We start from the raw sequence: 19,937 nt of genomic DNA on the forward strand, positions 1-19,937 counted from the left end.
TCATTAGATTTGTTTTTATCGATGCGCTTTATCAGGGGTGCAAATTGTTCTAGGCCTCTGAAATTTTCTGCAACGCACTGGGTTTTTGCAAAAAGGTCAACACTGTGCGATCACCAAAATTTTTTTAATTATTTGGATTTTAGGATGTGTGCTAAAGTTGCATTATTCCACAAGAGTTGAAAATCTAAAGACCCTCCAAAAAAAAAAAAAAGATATAAAAAAAAAAAATTGAAAAATTCTCAGCTTCCACAATTTTTAGGGCACCTCCACAATTTGGGCCCGACCGCGCGGTCGAGAACAATTTGCACCTCTGCCCTTCATATCAATGTGGATGACGAAATCATTATGAAAATTTCTGTAGGTATTTTAAGTATAGACTACAAAGATGACAGCCTGACAAAAATCAACCAAAAAAAGGATGTAAGATGCAAATATTATAGTGAAACCTATAAAGCCTGGGGATCATTTATTCTTTAGGAATTTTAACCTCTAATAAGATGAACTTTATCTAGAAATTCTCTTTTTCATCTGTATTTCCAAAAAATTATTTTCCATTCAACTTTTGTCAAACTTACCTCAAGAATGTAGAGAACTATCCTCAAAAATTGTTTTCGACTTGTTTAGTAACTCAAGTTATGCCTTTGGAGTTAGAATTAAGCGTACCATCTGATTAAAAGTTATTTTGAAAGCTCCAAAAGTAATGAAAAAAGTAGCAATTTTTAAAGTTATTTTTCCACCAACAATTTTTATACATTTCATTTTATAATTGACAAAATTATATTAAACATTTATTTTTGTAATTCCAGCTTATCTCTAATGTAGCTTATGTGCATCCGTCAAATCTTAAGTCTGTAGCTCAAATCATTTTTGAGATAAGTGTGACTAAAGGTGGGTCAAATTAACAAGTACTTACCTAGATTCGACTTTGTTACCTAGAAACTGCGTCTGAACCGGGTTAAATTTCGCCGGAGGGGAGGGGGGAAGGCTCCTGCATCCCCCTTCTCTGGGGAGCCTCCCCCGCGGGCCCAGGAACGCCTGGGCCCGCGGGGGAGGTCGAAAATCGAGTCAGTGCCAGCGTCAGTGCGGACTGTGCTGATAACAGTCCAAAATGTGCCCGGCGACATGCAGCATTGTGCCTGGCGACATTCAGTACTATGCCCAGCGACATCCGTGCGGAACGTGCTGAGGACAGTCTCGCGGCAGTGCCCATGCACGGACAGGTAGGCATGTTTAAAATCGTCATCCGGGCGACTGTGCTGAGGCACAGCCGCTGTGCCTCAACCCGGTCTCATTTTTCTCCGTGTTAAACGCAAGGGTAGCAAAGTAAACTATTTCATAAATGCAACAACTCCCTATTCGTCCGGTCCATATTTGGCCATTATGACCAGGAGTTGAAGTTTATTTTCTGCATTGAGCCTTATGCGGAAATAAAACTTCAAACCTCTGTTTCTCAGTTTCAACTTAATGTGGGCTGATTCCTTTCTGATGAACTCGGTCCAAGTATCGTTGACTCCCGGGCGTAAATCCGGGGTGTCTACTGAAACAGGCTGGCCAAAGATCAGTACTTTTACAGTACTTTTTCAGTACACATTCGTGAAAAATTCAGTGCCTCCTCAGCGGGAAAATGAAGTACTTTTTCAGTACCTCCGATTGATGAAATTCGAAAAGTTTAATAAATTTGAATTTCTCGCTCAAATTGCGACAAAATTGAAAAAAAATCCGGACCTTTCACTGGAAAAATAACACATTGTATCTAGAGTCCAGACTCTTAAAAACATCGACATGAAAAAATACTTTTGATTCAATCAGATTTAAGTTTAAATCAAGAACCAAAGCCTCTTAATTTGAGCGGATTTCCTTTTGATTTAAGCTTAAATCTGCTTGAATCAAGAGTCCTTTTTCTTGTCAATGTTTTCAAGAGTCTGGACTCTAGATCCAATGCGTTTTTTTTCCGGTGTTCTTGCGGAATTTCCGCACTTTTTCAGTACTTCCGGACCGCCCTTAAAAAATCAGTACTATTTCCGGACTTTCGGAAAATTCCGGACTTGCAGACACCCTGAACTCTGAAAGATTATTAATGCGGGATCTCTAATGTGTTTTCTCTGGATGAGACCCAGCGACGAGGGCGAAAAACCGAAGTTGAGAGCGAGGCTGATGGGATTGGCCGAGCGGTGGATCGGTCTGGCAAGGGTGGGCATTATTATCTTTGGCGGGAGCAGAGGCGACGCGCGGCGCGGCGCGGCGGTCGACGGCGACTGCATTCCCGGTTTCCTCGACTGGAACCTCGTCACGAGAGCAGGAACCTATCAGACAGGCTTTCCCGCTTTTTTCCCGCCGACGCGATCAAGAACCTGATTGGAAAATTAAGAGTCCGCGTTTCCCGCCCATTATCAGACGTCGCGTCACTGCCTCAGCCTCGCCCTAGCTCGCTCCGGAGTCCGGAGTTCGCCTTCCCGTCCAGAGACTTTCACAACGCTCCCGCTCCCGTGCTTCCAGAACCTATACAGGGTGTCCCAGGATTGAATACGAATATTGAAAGAGCCGATTCTTTGGGTCAAAAACAGATATTCTTGTGGTATAAATTTTTTCCCCTAAATACGCTTTCCCTCACTGGAAAAAAACACACTGGATCTAGAGTCCAGATTCTTAAAAACACCGACAAGAAAAAATACCATTGATTCAATCACATTTAAGCTTAAATCAAGAACCAAGCCTCTTAATTTGAGTGGATTTCCTTTTGATTTAAGCTTAAATCTGATTGAATCAAGAGTCCATTTTCTTGACAATGTTTTTAAGAGTCTGGACTCTAGATCCAATGTGGTTTTTTCCAGTGCTGGGCGCCACGACTCCCCAAAATTGGAGGGAAAAATCGTCTTTTTAACACTGCGGCAATGTTTATCAACCAATATTAATGAAAATTGGTAACTGGGAGTAATTTGTAGCGTTCTTTTCATTTTTGACCTCCATAAAAGGTAAAACTCATGTTGAGGGGGGTTTCGGGGGGGGACCGAATCTAAAAGTGGCCAAAATTAATGTTTCTAGTGATAAAAATTGATTTTTGACGGCACCCCAAGATTTAGCGTTGAAAAATATTGAGAAAATGTCTCCTGCGTTTTTTCGCTATAACTCATCGTTTTCGAGATAATAGGGAATAATAGGAGCTGATAATAAGGGGATAATGGGGCTCCCACGGAAAGCGTTTTTCGAAAAAAAGTTATGGCCACAAAAAAGTCTTCTTTTAACCCAAAGAATCGTTCCATCAATATTCGTACTTAATCCTCGGCCACCCTGTATGCATGGCCAAAGCGCGAGACCATACGTACCTACATCGCGGTGTTTCAAAATTTCCGCTCCTGTTTAATTTTTTCCTAGATTGACAGCGGGCTGATTGTTGAAATTGATGGACAAAGCGATAGACAAAGAAGCCATAGTGAGTATGGAGCTGTCCTATTAGTTGAAATGGGTGGTTCCTAAAGACTAATGGAGAAAATGATGGACTAACTATCGGGTCTCTCGTGGGTTGCCGTTAGTTAGTCTATTACCTGCCACCTTTGTCCATTGCAACCACCTGCTTCCACCAATAGGATCCATCCATACATGTTTTTCCTTCTTTGTCTATGGCTTTGTCTATCAATTGTAATTGGGTTCGCTCGTTGAGTATAAAAATAAATAAAATAAATACATTTCAATAATCAGCCCGCTGAAGGGATAAAAAATCTGACAACAGAAGATAAACCAAGAAGGGCGAGAGAACAGATAAGGAGGATTTAAGACGAGATTACAGTCGAGACACACTTCGTGACCCCCGATCCCCCATACCACACTTCCGGGAGAGGGAAGGGGGGAGCAAGTGGCAGGTGCAAACTCTAGCAATGAATAAATAACCAGATCAGCATAGCCCAGTGTAAAGATTTGAATTTGCACCGAGCCAGCGCGCGCCACAGTGGAGAGAAAAAAAATACGAAAGCGAAGATGAGAGAGAGAGGGAAAGAAAAAGAGAGAGAAGCAGGTATGAGGGCACCGAGGGGGGATGGGGAAAGGGGAGGACTCGAACAGGGAACAATGCGAGAGCGCAAGGTAACTGGTTGCCCTTGCAGTGCAATTAGCTCGGATGAGATTCAAAAGAGCTCCTGGTCTTACTCCTTCGAAATTCAAGTTACCGGCGCGGTGTCCCCCCCCCTCCGTACACACACACACACACGCGGTGTCCCCCATTCCCCCTCACATACGCATCCTCCCCCCCCCCCCCCCCGAGCATTAGGTCTCGCTCATCCCGGCTCCCGGAGAGCATTGAATCAATTAATAGATTCAAATCGCAGAGGCAAGAATAATGAATCTACATCCATTCCATGCTTTCGACTTTTTTCCTCGTTTCATTCTTCTTTTTTCGCATTTATGATTATGTTTTTTTTCTTTGCTTTTTTGCGCCCTGAAGAAAAGCGGGCATCGAGACAGGATGTTGCTGCCGCGGATAGGGTGTATTCGAGCCTGGATGCCAAATCTGAAATTCTGAGTGCTCGGAAGAGGAGAGAGCCTTTAAAAGAAAAGGCCTCTCATTGGACCCTCTTCCTGAAGACTTTCATCGATACGGGACAGAAAGGAAAACATGGAGACGACCCTCTGGTAAAGTTATGGCTTGAAGTTGGTTTTGTTGATACGGATACAAAATTTCTCTATTCAGCATAAAAAGTGCTCGTGAATGTGCCAAAAGTGTAAACTTAGCATTGCTTTAACGCCAGAGCCTGCTTTTACCTCGAGCTGAAAATTAGGAAAGAGGCTTTCCTGATCGCGAGGTTTCAAGCCAAATACATCAATTTCAATTACGTATGTAGGTTAAAAGGAACTATGTGCAAATAAATGAAATCAAAAGGTATTCAAAAACGCGCTGATCCTATGCAAAAAGTTCCTTTTGATTTGATTCATGTGCGCGTTTTGGCTATCCTCAGTTTCATAAATACGTCAGATCGAGGACCTCGAGTCTTCGGATCTCGATCCGAGATCCGAAAAAGAGGAGGCGTCTTTTCGAGAGGCTCTTCATCAGGGTTCGTGGCAGCTTTTGCAAGACAAGATGGAGGACTTCCAGCACTTTTCAAAGATTTTCAAACGACAAAATCAAGGGATTTCACAGGCTTCCGGAAACAATTCCAATAACTCCATGGGAGGCACGAATGGAAGGCATGCAGGGGTCCTCTCTTGTCGACTTTTCCTCCCCCTTCGAGTGTTTCCGGATCCGCGCCTGTTATCAGCGCAGCCGCCGTGGATTTCCCCGGGCGCCCCCTCGCCCTACCCCTCGGCCTTCCGAAGGATCCGGACGTGGCAACGCCGTCCAGGTATGTACGTCAAAACGTCATGAGAGGCCGAAGAGGAATTCCGAGAAAAATATGCTGCCCCAAGCTGAAATATTGTGTGGAGGAAAGAATGTAAATGAAAAGCCGGAGAAGGTAGAGCCGAGCACCGGGAGAGGAAGCGGAGAAACGGACACGCAGCTGTGTGGCCATACACTCTTGAAATATCATCACTTCCCTGGTTGACCCCGTGGCAAGTACCCACATTTTATCGCACATTCTGGCACCCTCGATACGCAGAGACAGAAACGGTGCGCGGGGCACGGCCGCAGAGCCCCCTCCCATTCCACACCTCGATATATATATATATGTATATGTATATAGCTAGCTATGAGCTTATATATATATAACGTACACGCGGGAGATCGGGCAACAAGGGGTGCGGATGGCGCGCGCCGGCCCCGCCGCGGCCGCTCCGCGCGGATAAAATGGTAGCTTACTAAGCAAAAGAAGACTGGATAATAATTTAAAATAATCTCCTCCCCCCCTGCCTACCCCCCGCAAGACGTCTCGAGGAATACATGAACGCACTCACACACACATACATACCGGCCGGGCACAACACTTTTACCTCTCCCCAGCCCCCCCCCTCCCCGCGAGTTCTCCCTGCCCCGGCCACGTGTACCCCCGTGCCCCGTCTTTTCTCCGCGGCTACTCGTCTTACTCAAGATTCTCCGATCTGGCTCAGAGGCGCGCGACTCGCCTCGGCGCGGCGAGGTTCCGATGCCCCCCCCCCCCCCCCCCCCCCTCCACCGGTCTCTGGGGCCGAGCCCGAGATCCCCCCGAGAGAGGAAGAAACGGTGGGTATCCGCCTTGAGGAGTCGCAGGAATTCGCCCTTGAACGGTGGGAATCCGGCGCGTCCTCAGCGTCATCGGGTGTACCTGAGATTCTGCATCGTATTCGACCAACTTTGAGGTAGTGTGCCTTTATAGAGAGAGTATGGACAACTCGAAAATTTGGAGGTTAGGTGTGATCAGGTCAGGTAGCACTTGGGGCCCAAAAAGGCAGCCAACCTATGAACTCGTATTATCCAGTGGTACTAATTCAAAATCCGAGAGAAGGTACACTGTTCACTGTTTTGGCGGGTTGGCGTCGGCCATGTTGAATATTGCGTAGCATCCTGGTGCGCAAGGGGTAGCCGAAACGACTCCTCCTTCAAAATGTTCACCTGTGCCGCAGTATCGTCTTTAGAGCGGGAAGCTTAAAAAAACGCATATACCTTACGCAAATTGTTCAGTTATGGATGTGCTTCAGACTTTCCCGAGGTGGAGATTGTGTTCATTGTGATGTTTTAAAGAGAAGAGAGAGAAATAGTGAAGAGAGACTGTAAGAGACAACTCTTCTTTTCGCTCTAAAAGAATAATCACTAAGAAACGTGTCCCGAATTGAATGAAAACAAGGTGGGCAAATTGTGCTGGGTCCACACTTTTCTTGTGGGGAAAACAATGCAAAAAGTTCAAAGTTCAAATTCAAATTTTTGACTCTGATTGAAGTTTTTGGCCTCGTTTTCTCCGAAAAATAATGTGGATCCAGCACTATTATACCACCTTGTTCTCTGGCAGAAATGTTCAGAACCAGCAAATTTGTTTCTTCCGTATTTTTGTTTGTGTTTGAATTGTGAGCCTGGCTCGTTGAGCCATGAAAAACGTACTTCTGGGTGTTCTTCGCGCGAAATTAGTTGGCGCGGCCAGCGGCCATTGGGCCAAATTTGAAGAAAAGTAAATAACGAAGTTTAATAAAAATTTGCACTGAAAGTACTTTATAAGATCGGATTCAAAAAGAAAAAGAATATCGGAGAGAGATGAAACAGAGAGTAAAAGAGCAACGTTTCGATAACTGCGTTAAATCAATCAAAAAACACGTTTATGTTTGACCACAACGATTTCAATCTCAAGCTGTTTAATAATTTATCTGGCAAAGAATAACCAGCTGCATTAATATCCCCCTCATTCCACAATGTTGTCATAAAAATGAAGATTGTAGAGATTTTGGTATTCTGACAGGATTTTTTGGGGTGTTCGATGCGACTAAAATCAGACATTCTTCTTCGGAACGCCCCAAAAAAAGACACAAGTCAGTGCTCTGTTCCAATTAATTTTTACAGAGCACTGAGAATTCATGGCATCTAAGAGTTTGATCCGCAAATGCGAAAGAAAAACAAATATGCAAGAAAATCGTTTAAAAAAAAACGCACTTTGACAAACTGGACAAATTTAAACGGAATCGGCTTAATTAAATCAGACGTTGCGAATTGTATTGCCTGATATTTTATTTTTTCAACAGATAATTATTGAGCATCACTGAAACTTGGAATTTAGTAATAATTGTTCATAATGTAAGATAAATTCACGAAGAATTGAAATATGTTATGTAGTGTACTCTGTTGAAGAATGAAATAAACATGAGCGAAAATTGGAGAACGTGAATGCAAAAAGGTTGATTCCGGTTGAATCCGTCCGATTGATAGACAAAGGAGTAAGATGCTGTATCTACATAGAAAAAGTTGGATCACTCACCTAACTCGATGGCCAAGCCAAAGAGCTGTGTGTCGAGCATTCCTTGCGCACAGAGGTAGGCACATGTTTGTTGGTATAAATCCTTTGTTTTTGACTTTGGCTGGAAAGAGAAAAAAAGAACATACGTTGAGATTTGTTCGATTGCAAGCCGGATACCAAGTCTAGTATTCTGACCCTACAGCCATGAAAAAATAGGGAGAATGCGTGTCACATTTGTCCTTATCAGGAATCTTTCAAAACTGAAAGAATTGTAATTACAAATTTGCGGCAAATTTTTTCATCGGGTCGAACTTTGATGAATATTTTTGCCGAAAATTAACCTTTGAGTGTGATTATTATTCATTTCTCAGCCAATAATACGTGTTCCTCTGGGTCGGGTCTGTTTACATTGGGCCAACTTTGGAGCTCCATGATAGCCTAAAACTGATGAACCAATTAAAGAGCGACACAGAGATGGCAATACTTCTCATATACAGGTACTCTATGGTGGACTCTCAGGATATCCCCCCCACCCCTTTCGGCCTCAACTTTGAGAGTTTTTTGAGCCTTGGAGTTTGTTTCAGATAAAACCAGTGGAACGATCGTGTTTCTTGCAAAATTTAACATAAGGATCAGTGCTTCAACCGCAAATTCCTGCACGCGCAAGAGTCCCAGTGTCACATTTATTCAGTTTCCGCGACTGAGTTAAATAATCCGAGCGATCTGCCAAGAGATGGCAACGATGGTCCGACAGGCACATCTTTTAAATTTTTCCAGGCTAGTCAGCAAGGCCAGACTGACGACACTCGTTTGTCGACTCGGCGGAACTTGTGTAAAACAATACCGTTCCACAATGACTCCAAGTTTCTGGCGAGCCGAATTTTCGTACTTTGAGCCTCATCCCAATGCTGCAATGCTCGAGGTATGATTTCATTTTCTCTCATTCGAGCTGCAGTCTGAATCCCTTGCTTCAGCGCCGAACTTGGATAGAGTCCCTTTAGACCCAGAGTTACGACAACTCACTTTTGGTTGGGCTGAAAGTGGCCTGAAAAAAAATCCAATTCTGATTGGTTCTAGCTCATGGAGTCACAAATGAGTGCACCAAGATGGCGGTATCTCGAATGTGAACAAAATTAATGAAAATATAACTAATTTGTGATTTATCAAAGGTGAATTGTCATTTTCATCGCACCAAAATGAAAATAGATTATGAAATTATCCACTGATCAATCTAATTTTATTTTATTGCAATTCCTTTGGTTAGATTTTGATCAGTTTTGTTGGTTTTGTTGTTTTTGGATGACAGACATCGCAAGATTTCTTATCTTTATCCCTCAATATCGTTCGAGTGCACTCTTTTGTGCCTCCATGGCCAGCCCAGGCCAGCTGATAATCGAGATGTCTTAACTCTGGGTATAAAGGGACTCTAAACTTGGATTTGTAAGTGTTTTACAATCGATTTTTTCCATCCGATTTGAAAATTGATTTTTCCATCCGGTTTTAAAATCGAATCGATTTTTTCAGGGAAAATCAAATCGATTCATTCGAAAAAGTCGCCATCCCTATCTCCAACTTGCGTTTCGGCCGGGACCAGCGGTCCTCTCGATCAATCCCTCAACCAACGGCGCACAGTAGAACGAGTCTTTGGAAGAAGTAAAACATGAAATTGTCGACAAAAATTATAAAATTTTACATTTATCTCGTCACAATTTTAATTTTCTAATAGCAAATTTTACAAGAAAACTGACGAGACTACTTTTAAAATATCAACATTTTATATCAATGAAGATATAAGCGTTTGAAGTTTCCAAATTTTGTCCGACCTCTCCTATTGACTTGACCCACTGTGCGGCAGTGGTTAATCCGAGTTTTTAGGCCCGATGTGGCAAACAGGTAGGGCAGACCTTGCCTCCGTGCCTCCTGCCTCCCGCTCGGCTACCAATTAGGCCTGCGCCTGCGCCACACAGTGATATCGAGTCAACAGGAGAGGTCGGACATGAAATGTTCGACCAAAACTGCAAATTTTGGTATTTATTTCATCATATTTTACATTTCAAGAGGTACTTCCGATAGAAAATTTCACGAGGAAACCAATGAAACCACTTTCAGAACCTCAAAGTTTTGTATAAATAGAGTTATAAGCGTTTAAAGTTTCTGAATTTTGTCCGACTTATCCTGTTGACTCGAACCATTGTGCGCCATTCCTCCCATTGTAGATCCTCCAGCATCCCGGGTCCAGCCGGGCCCGGCTCCGTGGGTTCGGTTCGGGCCTACTCCCATTGCAACTCGTAATTTCTTTTCACCCCCCCCCCCCCCCCCCCTGCCCGCGTACCTGCCACCACCCCCACCACACCAAGGATACCCCGGCGTATACCTATGATCACGGCACCCCATCCCTGGATTGTAGTTTTCAAACGAGGCTGCGAATGGATCGGTGAAGGTCGTGAAATGGACCCTCGAACAGGCAAGAAATGGGCCATCTGGGTGCCTACCAGCGCATTTTGGATATTAATCCTTCTCCCTGATGGTTTCGATGAAATTTCCTGATTTTTCGCGCGAATACATTGACAACGGTTTGATTTCACAAACTAATATTTTTGAGAAATTAAATTAAATGTTTGAAATGTGCTCGAAGCACACAGAATTTCCTAGCCCATGACCGATTTCCGTGATATTTTATGATTTTTCCCGGTGCCATCACATTTCCTGATTTTACGGGTTTTTACTGAAGATAGACACCCTGAATTTTTATAAAATCTTCATCAAATAAAAATGTAAATCATACGAGGTCTTCAGGACGAAAGGAGCGACTATATAAATAAAATCTTCACCTTTATTTCTTTCCTTGAAAGCGCGTAGGAAAGAACCGATTTCCTGAGAGAGGAAGCGGCAACGTCGCCCCTTAGAGGAGGAATTCGGAGACGAAAGAAAAGAGCGCTCATTACTGCTCGATTTTCGACAAAAAAATCCAGTCCTGACATCCAGCGTAACATCGTCGGATCCAGGACCAGGAATGCTCGGCATGTCCGCCCGTGGCAGGTCCGTCCAATCTTCCGCCAGGGTTGCCGAACCGCTCGCCAAAAATCACCGATAACTCTGCCGTGCTGAGGAAGAACGCCGTATGAACTTTCAAGAGTTGCCAAATTTCCCTTAATAAAACATGCATTTTTGACAACGTTTATGCATATTTTTCCTTGAAGTTTTCAGATACTTTAGATTAAATTGAGTACAAAATCGTCCGAAAATTTAGGAAAATGATGTTCGCAATTTTCCCAGTAAATTTGTTTTGCATCGCAGGAAGCTTGGCAACGTCTGAAGGCTCATACGGCGTTTTACCTTGGCACTACAGAACTGGCGAATTCCCTATTGTCTTCATTTTCGTTCAATACGAGTAGTCGTCGTTTCCCAGACGAAGGAACGCTGAGTGGCGATTCTTGAAAGCTGGCAACACTGTTTATCCTCCACTTAAATATATATTAAACAATCGATTTTGGGTTAGGCAGCCCGTCTTATTTAGAATCGATATATTCAATGGATTAGAATGGAGTATTGGCAGTGGTGCAAACTTGCTAAAATCGTCAGTAGGGACGTAGCTGAACTCTAAGGTTACAAAACTAAACAATTCAATTTATTGTACGATTATGACTGAAATTTCCGTCTAAAATTTTACTGAATTGTACGCGCGTGGAAAAGTCAAACACATTTCTAGCAAAAACACAATTTGCGAGTTGGAATTCTGCGACGATGAAATGGACCGCGCTAAGCAGAGGGGAACCAAGCTACATCAGCTACCGCCAAAAGTTGGGCAACTGAATTTTTTACAATAGAACGTTTGAGCGGATTATTTTTTTTTTTTTTTTTTTTTTTTTTGCAAATTTGACTGAATTTTTTACACAGTACGAAGCAAATCCTTAAAATTTTCACAAAAATCGGGACAAACCTATTGTAAAAAATTAAATTTTTCGGTTAAATTTGGCAACAGCGGATGTGACTTGGTTCCTTTCTGCTAGGCGCAGTCGAAATGTGGCTATGCATTTTCGGCTAAAAATGGTGCTTCAATTTGGCAACAGCGGATGTGACTTGGTTCCTTTCTGCTAGGCGCAGTCGAAATGTGGCTATGCATTTTCGGCTAAAAATGGTGCTTCAAGGCTTATGGACCATAGTGGATCGAGTTAATTAGAGAGGTCGGACATGATATTCTTTACTAAAACTGCACATTTTGATGTCTATTCTGTCACATTTTAAATTTTAAGGGGTGCTCCGAATAGGAAATCCCACAAGGAAACTCATGGAACCACTTTTAAAACCTCAAAGTTTTGCATAAACGGAGTTATGCGCTTTTAAGTTTCAAAATTTAGTCCGTCGTGCGGCATCCGTTTTTTGCCAAAAATGTATGGTGAAACCAGAATTTCGGTAAAATTAGTAGAATGCATTGATGTATGAATGCACAAGAGGAGCAGATGAGGGGGGTGGGGGGGGGGGGTAAAAGGAAAAAGAAGAACTTACCTCGACGGCGAAATAAAGCGTATGGCTGTTGAGAAGCTGTACTGATGCGAATCTTTGACTGGGCGCTGTCAGTGACGAGGGCAAGCAAGATTCTACACGAGCACAGACAGTGCCACTACGCATGACGCATCTCAACTACATACCGGCTACTCTCCCCTACGCTGCCCCTGCAACATGTCAACACAAATTCAAAGCATCACTACCGACTCAAATCCAACATCATTCAATGTAACGCTTAGCAATATCCTAAAATATACAGATAAATACTAACTGGAAAAAAAACACATTGTACCTGGAGTCCAGACTCTTAAAAACACAATCTTGAACAGTCTCCTCCGAAAGACGAACGATTTCTACAATTTAGTGAATATGTTTGAGCAAGTGTTGTTTAAAGCGTAAATGAGGGTAAAGGAAAACTTAAGAGGAAACACGTAAACGATTTTTACCGACGACGCCCTATCGAGGATTTTATGCGAGGAACTTCAGCCCTGGTTCCCAGGCCCGCCACAAGGGGGGGGATACAGGGTCCTTGGTACCGGGGCCCGGGCCCTGGAGGGGCCCGTGACGCAGGTGACAAACCACCACGAATTCATGTGTAACCCTTTTCTCGTAGGGAAAAGTGAAAAAATTACCCTATAAATTCCGCAAAAGGTGAATAAAGTTTCAAAAACACGCTAGGGCACTATAAAATTTTTCTCACTTTTTTAGAGATTTTCAAGATTTTGAGTATATGTAGAATGATATTTTTAGTAACTGTGTTTCATTTTCCTCCGTTGTCGGATGCTAAGAGGCTCCTTTCTGGGCATCCTCGACTTCAATGGCTTAACTCCCTTGCCATAGACGTACGAAAGGGGAGTCCAGGGGGCCCGGCTCCCCATAGAATTGAAAATTATCATCTGCCCCCTCAAAAAAAAATTTATAGATGTTTTGAATGCAACAATTCGAAAGTTTTTGGTGCTGAAAGTAAACAAAAAGGCGTAATTATTCTGCAGAAATTGATGGAAAATCTCCATCATAAGAGCTTCATAATGCGTCCAAATAGATTTAAAATTTCAAAAATTTCCCGGAGGAGGCCCCCCGGACCCCCCCCCCCCCCCCCTGTGCTAGGGGCCCGGGCCAGAAAATTGGTACCAGGGCCCGAGATGGGATGTGGCGGGCCTGCTGGTTCCTTTAAAATGTGTACTTCGCCATTGATTCGTTTTTTCTCAACGTGGTCGGCTGGTGCTCCAATTCCATAATTCTGAAGCAATCAGTGACGTAAGATATTTTTTTCACCAACTTTGAGCCCCGCCTCACCGAGTCCTGAACTGACCGCAGGTTCAAGTATGTTTCTGACTGGACTTATTACTTTCTCGCTTCGATTATAGTTTTTCTCCTCCGCGAAGACGAATAAGTTGCGATGCACTTTCAAAAATGTTCCTGAAATGTAGGTACATGAAACGACTCTGCCGTATTCGCGTTCACGCTTAGATGTTTGAAGTTTATTGCCAAAAGAAATGAAGTAAGAAAATCCAAACGATGCATTTTTCGGAAAATGGAAAATTTCGCGAAAAATATTAGTAAGAGTTTACCGCACCGGCAAAATAGACAGCGCTGGATTTAAGTTAAGATTTGAGAAGAACGAGAAAGAGCCATAAGATCGTGTCCCACGCGACGGAGTCAAACTGAACTTGACGCCTGGATGCAACTATTCGAGCTTGACGGATGTCCGTGTTGCACACGTACGGAGTTGAAGGCGTTTTGACTTTCCGAGCACTCGCCAGTTCACTCGCGATAGCAGGCAGTATTGCGAGGATCCAAAAAGACAGAGCGTCCTCAATTCCTAGTTTACACTACGAGTACAAAGGCATCTCTTAGACATGAAAGTTGCACACAGTCGTAGGATGTGTGTATCTTAAGTGCTTCAATCGGTCACCAGGGTGTCTATGTCTACTTGAATAGGCAGGCCAAAAATCAGTACTTTTACAGTACTTTTTCAGTACATTCCCAAGAAATTCAGTACCTCCTCAACAGAAAAATTCAGTTCTTTTGCAGTACCTTCATTTGACGAAATTCTAAAAATTTCAAAAATTTGAATTTCTCGCTCAAATTGCGACAAAAATGTCCCAAATTCCGGACCTACTGGCGGAATTTCCGCACTTCTTCAGTGCTTCCGGACCGCCCTTAAAAATCAGTACTATTTCCAGAATTGTTGACACCCTGTGTTGTCCTCATCCGTGCGATCAAATCAAGGTAATTGTGATCTCGAACGTTTTTGTAAATGACTAGCTTTCATAATTTTAAAGTCCCATGGATCAATTGTTTAGTTTCGGGCTAGTTTTAGCATAATATCGTCAATTGTTCATTTTGGAGGTTATGTTTGTTTGTTGGGGCACATTTCGACTTTCGAGATATCGAACCAACAATATCGCTCCGTGACGTCATCACTGAATGCGTCTGTATCGGTCACTTTTCTCACTTTGTGGATCCTCCACATGCTGTAGTATGGCTTGTGACGGGAGTAGGCTCACAAAGTTGCCAGATCGCTCGTCAATGATGGCATAGAGGCGATTACCCGCGGCGCGGCCGGGCCGGTCGACAACCGGTTATCATTTTTATTGGACGCGGGATTCGCTCTTGACTCGAGTCGCGGGGTCCTCGCTGGCGTGGACTCGGGCGGAAAGAGCTGATCGAAAGCATCGCATCGCACCGAGCGCAACCGGTTGTGCCTTGCGTTCGCGTCGAGCCGTTGAGAAAAATTCGCCCGTTTCACGTCGATCCTTACGGTGAAATTATGCGGAGGAATCCGCGCCGGCGCACAGTCGAACCGACTAACAGAAGAGGTCCAACATGAAATTTTCGACTAAAGTTCCAAATGTATTTGTTTATTTCGTCACAAATTCAATGGAGTTGTTGCATGTGCGAGGAATTTGCGATTTGACTATTCATTCTTATGTAAAAGTTTGGGAGAGACACGATGGTGCCACTGGTTTTTTCTGAAATCAACTCCCAAGCTCAGAAGAAGCTCTCAAGTTGAGGCCAAAATGGAGGGGATGTCCCACGCTATCCTGAGAGTCCACCTCTACACCAAGACGAGCTCTCCGTACAAAGATAGGGAGCAAATACATTGACAGGGCTGCCACTTTATTTGGGGACTCTAAAACTGAAAACACGGCATCACTGCTAATGTATTTGCTCCCTATCTTCCCTGGTAAAAATTGGCGATAGGAGCTGCGTTTCAAAATACCATAGGAGTTCTTATAGCCGACTAAAGAAGGCTATTGAAAATCGTACAGCTGGCTGTAGAAAGCGGAGCAAATCATATAGCCGGGCTATACGAAACTATAAAAAAGTATACAGTCGGGCTATAGTTCCTATCGCCGGTCTTTACACTTTATCACCATTGGCTATAAAAGGCTATTGGAAATTGTGTGGAAATTCGTGTGCTTTGGAAATCATTAAGTTCAATACGGAACTACCTTAATATTTACAACACACATTATATTTTCCTTTAAAACATATTTTTTGTCATCAATTAAAATGAGAAAAATCCAAACAGAGTGTGCAAACATTGCAAAATCATGAGTTGAAAAACGCGAGATTAAATATTAGAGCCGAACACAAGCGGAGCGGCGACGCACTGGCGCCTACAAACCTACTAGGGATACTTCACGCATTGCGCGAACGCGCATTGACGCCTACAAACCTAACAGGGATACTTCACGCATTGCGCAATGCGTGAAGTATCCCTGTTAGGTTTGTAGGCGTTAATGCGCGTTTCGCGCTCTCTGCCCGCCCGCTGCGCCGCAACGTGCCACGGCGTCTGAAGCAACTATTTCACACCAGAGGTATTGCACAATATCATAAGAAATTGAAGGCGCTGCAACATATTAAGAATGACAGGCATCCTTCAAAAGTACGGAGCTTTCCTCGCAAAATAAATCAAGATACTACGGCACAAAAAGAGAGCGGTAGTCCAAAGACTAACTAAGTCCTACTATCCGTATTTAGTAACGTTTAGCATAAACTTTATCGTCTGGCTGTTGCTTAATCGCCATCGGCTATGAAAGGCTATAAGAAATTGTACAGCCGGCTACAGTAGCTATAGGAAATCTTACAGCCGACTTTAGGTCTATAGTATTTTGGAACACACATTCTACTGCCAAGTTTTACCAGGGTTTGCGTGGAGAGTTTGTCTTGATGTAGAGGGGGACTCTCAGGATAGCGTGGGATACCCATCCATTTTGGCCTTAACTTGAGAGCTTTTTTTGAGCTTGGGTGATGATTTCAGAGAAAATCAGTGGCACCATCGTGTTTCTCGCGAACTTTTACAAAAGAATTAACAATCAGATCGCAAATTCCTCACACATGCAACATCTCCATTGTGAAAATTCCTGACACAAAATTTCACTAAGTTTTCATCTCATTGCATGCGGAAATCTATAAAATTTTGGGAAGACATTATGCACTCATCCTGTTGTAAGAAATTGAATTGATTGAGTCAATCCAACATTGGAATGGAATTCAAACCTCCGTCTAGAAAACGACGAGTTTTACAGCCATAGAATGGAGTAACGTTCCTTCGTGTAGGAAACGACAAATTCTAACGATGCTTTGGTCTAACTATTCGTCGCTGCTTCTCTATTAGAACCGAAGATAAGCGAGGCACATTAAGTGTTTATCTATGCTGACTCATTTTAGAAATATTTTAAGTGTTTCAAATCTGTGATAACGTGGCGCGAAGAGGACATGCTGTCAAGCGACGGAGCTTGGGAAACAAGGCGGAAATCTCGTTCGGAGCCAGGGCTGCTTCAACAAGGAAATTCAAAATCGGAAATTGCGAGGCAGCGTTCAAGTGGTTAAATGACGAGGCGAACACGCATGATATTGTTCACTCGACGCAATTCTTCCTCGAGATACGTAGTAGATATGGCATTACGTTAAATATTTCCAGGCGAAAAATAGCGTTGACATCTGAATCAAACTTTCGTCCAACCCGATCAAAAGCTCTGATTGTTACTTCAAGGTCTCTAAAATGTATATGGTCTCTGAGCTCCATAAAGCAGGGTGTCTACTAAAACAGGCTGCCCTGAGCTCCATAAAGCAGGGTGTCTACTATAACAGGCTGCCCAAAAATAAGTTCTTTTACGATACTTTTTTTTGTACATTTCCGAGAAATTCAATACTTATAAAATACCTCCATTTGGCCTCCATGATGAAATTCGAAAAATTTCAAAAATTTGAAATTCTCGCTCGAATTGCGACAAAAATGCCGTCGACACGAAATTAGATCTTGAAGATTAACTGACTGCATAAAAGCTATCTTGCAGGCAAAAATACGACTCTAGCAATAAGAATCAACGTGCAAGGGATTGTATACTTTCCAGGCTTTGTTAGAGAACACGAGTGGTGAAAAGGGACAAAATTCCGGACCTTCTTGCGGAATTTCCGCATTTTTTCAAAACTTCCGGACCACCCTGGTAAAAATTGGCGATAAGAGCTGCGTTTCAAAATACCATAGGAATTCTTATAGCCGGCTAAAGAAGGCTACAGAAAATCATATGGCTGGCTGTAGAATGCGGAGAAAATCACACGGCCGGGCTATACGAAGCGATAAAAAATTAGCAGCCGGGCTGTAGTTCCTATCGCCCGGGCTTTACACTTTATCGCCGGGCTTTACACTTTATCGCCTGGCTGTTGCTTTTTCGCCATCGATTATAAAAGGCTATAAGTAAGAAATTGTGTAGAAATTCGTGTGCTTTGGAAATCATCAAGTTTGATACGGAACCACCTTAATATTTTCAAAACACACATTATATTTTCTTTTAATACAATTTTTTTTTTCATCAATTAAAATGAGAATAATCCATACAGGATGTGCAAATATTTCAAAATCATGAGTTGAATAACGCTGACTCCGCCAGTTTAAATATCAGAGCTAACACAAAGCGGAGCGGCGACGCACTGGCGCCTACAAACCTAACAGGGATACTTCACGCGTTGCGCAACGCGTGAAGTATCCCTGTTAGGTTTGTAGGCGCCAATGCGTGTTTCGCGCTGGCTGCCCGCCTGCCACGGCGCTTGAAGCAACTACTTCACACCAGAGGTATTGCACAGTATCATACGAAACTGAAGGCGCTCTAATATATTAGTAATGGCAGGCATCCTTCAAAAGTACGGAGCTTTCCTCGCAAAATAAATCAAGATACTACGGCCCAAAAAGAGAGCAGTGTTCCAAGAACTCACTAAGTCCTAGCATCCGTAATTAGTGACGTTTAGCATACACTTTATCGCCTGGCTGTTGCTTAATCGCCATCGGCTATAAAAGGCTATAAGAAATTGTGTAGCCGGCTATATAAACTATCGGAAATCTTACAGCCGGCTGTAGGTCTATGGTATTTTGGAACACAGATTCTGCTGCTAATTTTTACCAGGGCGCCATTAAAAATCAGTGCCATTTCCGGACTTTCCGGAAATTCCAGACTAATAGACACCTCACCTTGGTAAAATCAACGGTGGATTCTCTAGTGGTCATACTCTCCGTGTAAAAGAACTCACGGGTGGTGTGAGAGGAAAAATGTCGGACCTTCTTGCGGAATTTCCGCATTTTTTCAATACTTCCGGACCGCCCTTAAAAATCGGTACTATTTCCAGACTTTCCAGAAATTCCGGAATAGTACACACCTCACCTTCATAAAGTCAACGATAGCTGAGCCAATCAGCAGTGGATTACACTAGCGTATAAGGGCACTCCATTAGACCAGTCGGACCCAGGGAGAGCGCGGAACACTGTTTCTGCACGGACGACCGCTGGACTTGGAAGCGATAAATCACGGGATCTACATAGAATGGAGTAGGCCGGAGGGGAGGCTGACTCAGGTGCGAGGGTTGACATGGAGGGTCCCACTTGTCGCGAGCCTGGATTCTAGATTGAGTCGGCACCGGCACAGGCACGACACGAGGTGCAAGGGGCAAGGACATCCTCATCCTTGCCTTGCGCACACAACAGCACAACACACACCAAACACAAAAGCGGCCACGTGCCGACCAGTTTTGAACAGTGGCTATTGTTACTCTTTTCCTTGAATCTGCAACAGTTCCTCCACACCGCGTCACGGCCGGTGCCGGTGCATCCATTCCACCAGACTTCGCGACGAGGCCTCGCTGCATCGCCCTGTTGCCAATTTGCATCCCCGTTCCAGATATCCGCCGCACTAGGCTCTCATAGAGTACCTAGAGTCCCTTTATACTGAGAGTCAAGATAATGTGAATCCATTTCTGATTGGTTCCCGTATTTTAGGCCTTCACAGTGTCACAAACGGGAAGATATGACAAAATGATCTAATCTGCTAAAATACGTGTGTTTAAAGGGGAAATGCCGCCAGATGAGGTCACTAGGCGGTGCATTTTCTCACATTTAAATCAGTCTTTATACTACTTCCCATTTCAGAAAAAAATTACAAAAAATACTGGGTAATGTGCTCTTTAAACACTTCTAGATGAAGCAATAAAAATGTCCATGCAAATTCTCAATTGCAAAGATTATAAACTGGAACGGACCGGGGAATAGGGGGTGCAGCAAGGAACAAATGGAATGAGAGAGGGAACATA

At 43.4% G+C, this 19,937-nt stretch overlaps 1 protein-coding gene across 1 annotated transcript in view; it reads right to left on the reverse strand.

Moving 5' to 3' along the window:
• ex (FERM domain containing expanded) overlaps nt 1–19,937 on the reverse strand; it is an 89,329-nt gene that overhangs the window by 56,613 nt on the left and 12,779 nt on the right. The window contains exons 2-3 of the mRNA XM_019045010.2: nt 12,348–12,514; nt 7,863–7,962 (exon numbers count right to left, since the gene is read on the reverse strand). Of these exons, the coding sequence (XP_018900555.2) occupies nt 7,863–7,962; nt 12,348–12,470 (223 nt within the window). The 5' untranslated portion in view covers nt 12,471–12,514. The remainder of the gene's footprint in view (nt 1–7,862; nt 7,963–12,347; nt 12,515–19,937) is intronic.

Source organism: Bemisia tabaci, chromosome 7 (genome assembly GCF_918797505.1).
Source record: "Bemisia tabaci chromosome 7, PGI_BMITA_v3".
NCBI lineage: Eukaryota > Metazoa > Arthropoda > Insecta > Hemiptera > Aleyrodidae > Bemisia > Bemisia tabaci.